Source organism: Oncorhynchus nerka, unplaced genomic scaffold, assembly GCF_034236695.1.
Source record: "Oncorhynchus nerka isolate Pitt River unplaced genomic scaffold, Oner_Uvic_2.0 unplaced_scaffold_1949, whole genome shotgun sequence".
In the NCBI taxonomy this organism is placed as follows: domain Eukaryota; kingdom Metazoa; phylum Chordata; class Actinopteri; order Salmoniformes; family Salmonidae; genus Oncorhynchus; species Oncorhynchus nerka.
This window is the reverse complement of record NW_027039376.1, coordinates 56635-60355: the sequence shown is the minus strand read 5'-3', so window position 1 is coordinate 60355 and position 3721 is coordinate 56635. Positions and strand designations below refer to the sequence as shown.

Below are 3721 nucleotides of genomic sequence, written 5' to 3'. Positions count from 1 at the left end.
TGGTAGAGTGGACAGATGGAAGCCACTCCTCAGTAAAAGGCACATGACAGCCCGCTTGGTATTTTCCAAAAGGCACCTAAATACTCTCAGACCATGAGAAACAAGATGCTCTGGTCTGATGAAACCAATATTGAACTCTTTGGCCTAATTGCCAAAAGTCACGTCTGGAGGAAATCTGGCACCTTCGGCACGGTGGTGGCAGCATCATGCTGTGGGGATGTTTTTCAGGGGCATGGACTAGGAGACTAGTCAGGATCGAGGCAAAGATGAACGGAACACAGAGAGTTCCTTGATGAAAATCTGCTCCAATCCCGCTCAGGACCTCAGACTGGGGGAGAGGGGTCACCTTACAACAGAACAACAAACCTAAGCACAAAGCCAAGACAACGCAGGAGTGACCTCAGAACAAGCCTCTGAATGTCCTTGCGTGGCCCAGCCAGAGCCCAGACTTGAACCAGATCGAACATCTCTGGAGAGACCTGAAAATAGCTGTGTCGCAACTCTCCCCATCCAACCTAACAGAGCTTGAGAGGATCTGTAGAAAAGAATAGGAGAAACTCCCCAAACACAAGTATGCCAAGTTTGTAGCAAAAAACCCAAACACATTCTATACTGTAATCGCTGCCAAAGGTGCTTCAACAACGTACTGAATACTCATGTACATTTCCAATTTTATTTAAGTGTAATGAATTTGGAACGATTCTGATTTTGCGTTGTCAATATGGGGTATTGTGTGTAGATTGATGAGCGAAAAAAATGATTTAATCAATTTTAGAAGAAGGCTGTGAGGTAACAAAATGTGGAAAATGTGAAGGGGTCTGAATACTTTCCGAAGGCACTGTATATGTGATGTATAAGTAAATAGTGTTCACTCATAAAGAATGTATGTACTGAATGTGATCACATCTCATCATGTCTGTTTCTTTTCTCCTGCAGAATGTGAGAGATGTGACCAACCGTCCACTCACTGAGTTCATGGCTCCCTGTATTGACTCCCTCCCACCACTGGCTTTCACCAATCGGAGGCCTATACCAACCATGTTGCATCCCCCCTCTCCATTGGCCATACGCGCTCAGGATGCACAGCGGTTCATTGTATTTTCCTACTTTGTCCCTGCTGAGTGCCCAGTTTCCACAGAGGCCACTGCAGATGTATCTGCTGGTAAAAGAGAGGTCTTGTCGCCAGATACACATCTATCCTCAATGCTGCATCGATACCTGCCACACTTCTTTAATGATGACTCCATTCCACCACAGCAGACAGTAGAGGGAACCACTGAGGACTCAGATGCTCCAGTGGCAATATCTAAAATCAAGGAAGAGGACAGATTCTATCCGTTCTCCCTCCCACCACTGGCTCAGCGGTTCATTGGCAATTCATTCAATGTCCCGGAAACCTCCCAGCCTGCTGTTTCAGCCACGGAGTGCCGAGTTGCCACAGTTGCCACTGCAGGTACAGCCACTGTCAAGAGAGAGAACCGATGGGCAGCTAGAATTCTTCCTTCAGTGCTGCCTCCATGCCTGCCACCAGTAGTTGACAATGACTTCATGCCTCTAGAACACACAGTAGAGGATGCCTATGAGGTCTCATTTGCTACAGAGGCCACTTCAGGCAGAGCTACTGTTGATGGAGTGGACAGATCAGCAGCTAAATGCCCTGTCCCAATGCTGCCTCCATGTCTGCCACTTGTCTTTGACAATGACTACAAACTGCCAGGGGCGGCAGTAGAGGGAACCAACAAGTGTCCAGTTGCCAGTGAAACAACCAATGATGTGTCCACTCACCTCAAAGAGGACATGGCAGCTGATCAAAGCCCTCCTGACCCTGCAGCACTGCCTCCAAGCTCGCCATGTATCCCTGACTCTGACCACAAACTGACCAAGGAGGAAAAAGAGGATGTACCCGAGTCCTCCCTTGCCACAGAGATCACTGTAGGCACATCAATGGTCCAGGGAGAGGACCTGGATAAAAGCCCTGCTCCAAGGCTGCCTCCAAGCTTGTCACACGTTTTGGACAATGACCATAAGCAGCTAGAGGAGACGATAGAGGGCGTCACTGAATGCTCAGCCGCAGCAGAGGCATCAGTTGCTAATAGAGAGGATCCATCAGCAGCTACAGGTCTTCCCTCAGTGCTGCCTTCAAGCCTGCAACTTGTCTTTGACAATGACTACAAACTGCCAGAGGAAGCAGTAGAGGGCACCTGCAAGTGTCCAGTTGCCAGTGAAGCAGCCGCTTCCGTGTCTACTGTCCTCCAAGAGGAGTTTTTGGCTGATAAAAGTCCTCTTGCACCCACAGCACTGTCTCTAAGGCTGCCCTGCACCCACAACATTGACCACAAACAGCCAGAGGAGACAGTTGAGAACACCACAGAGTGCTCAGTTGACATAGAGGAAAGTGCAGAGGATGAGGAACCCAGGCCCTGGACCCTGGAAGAGGAAAAGGTAGGTGTCCTATTTCACACTAAAACTTCACAGGGATGGCGGTCAGTTCCATTTCAATTCAAAGCGTTGAAGAGAATTGGAATCTTAGAGTCTTTTGATCGGAATTGAAATGGAATTGACCCCAACCCTGCTGCTCTTTGCTCACAGTATAAAACATCACTAGGGTTAATTGGCCATCATTGTATGTTAATCACTCAATTGTGTATTGAATTTGCCACATTGACTCTAGATGTAATATTGTTCCAATGTCTTCCTGTTAGGATTATTGGATAGGCATTGAAATTGAGAGTGAAGAGAGGAGCGTCACTGAGGAGGTGAGCCCGAGGGAGGGATTGAAGAGTGAGGCGGATTGTGCCCATTCCAAGTGCTCCAATGGGATGGTTTCATCAGAGAGAGCAGAGACCATCCTGGGAAGAGTGGGCTTTCTGCTCATGAACCAAATGCAGAAAATCCCGTTTTTGAAGATGGAGGAAAAAGAGAAAAATAAGAAACTGAATAAGAAGTTGAAAGATGAAGAGAAAGAGATTAAGGAGATGAAAGACAAGGAGGAGGAGCAAAACAAGAGGGAGAAGAAAGAGATGAAGGAGAGAGAGAAAGAGCAGAAGAAAGTCATGAAGGCTGAGAAAAAGAGGGAGAAGTTCGAACAGAAAATGAGAGAGAATTTAAGAAAAGAGAAGGAAAAGGCAGAGAAAAAGAGGTTAGAGGGGCTGATGAAGATACATAATGACATGATGAAAGACAGAATTAAGAAAGAGAAGAAGTGTTCTGAGGAGCTAAAAAAGAGAGAGAAAGCTCAAGCTGCATTCTTGGAGATGGAGAGAAAGATTCAAGAAAGGGAAAAGAAGAAGAGAGAAAAGATGAGGAGAGAGGAGAGGAAGAGACTGGAGAAGAAGAAAAAGAGGGAGCCAGCTGGAGGTGGAACTGAGACGGTGATAGAAGAGCAGGGAAGGGATGAAAGCTTGAAGATGGATGAGTAGACTGGGTAATAGAGAGAGATATAGGGAGGGAGGGATATGGTATTTTTGCATGCAATGAAAAATAATCATTTAAAAATAAAATTAAAAATGTTTACTTTTCACAAATCTGGGGAGTGTTTAATGATGAGGAGTTGAGGAAGAACAGGGGGGGGAGTTGGAGGGTGGAGAGGAATATGATACAGATGAATTTGATATAAATATTTATTTTATCTCAGCAAGTCAGTTCAGAACAAATTCTTATTTACAATGACGGCCTACCAAAAGGCAAAAGGCCTCCTGCGGGGATGGGGGCTGGGATTAAA

General features: G+C 46.2%; 1 protein-coding gene across 1 annotated transcript; it reads left to right on the top strand.

Moving 5' to 3' along the window:
* The first annotated feature begins 953 nt into the window (after nucleotides 1-953).
* LOC135567524 (MAP7 domain-containing protein 2-like) lies at nucleotides 954-3426 on the top strand. The gene is made up of 2 exons (XM_065014887.1): nucleotides 954-2442; nucleotides 2703-3426. The coding sequence occupies exons 1-2, from the start codon at nucleotides 976-978 to the stop codon at nucleotides 3417-3419; spliced, it is 2184 nt and encodes a 727-aa protein (XP_064870959.1). The 5' UTR covers nucleotides 954-975; the 3' UTR covers nucleotides 3420-3426.
* Nucleotides 3427-3721: the final 295 nt, after the last annotated feature.

Bases quoted from the DNA above. Each gene is read 5' to 3' on its own strand.
- LOC135567524 (XM_065014887.1), top strand. From the start codon at position 976: ATGGCTCCCTGTATTGACTCCCTCCCACCACTGGCTTTCACCAATCGG. The intron at 2,443-2,702 runs GTAGGTGTCCTA...TCTTCCTGTTAG, and splicing joins GGACCCTGGAAGAGGAAAAG to GATTATTGGATAGGCATTGA.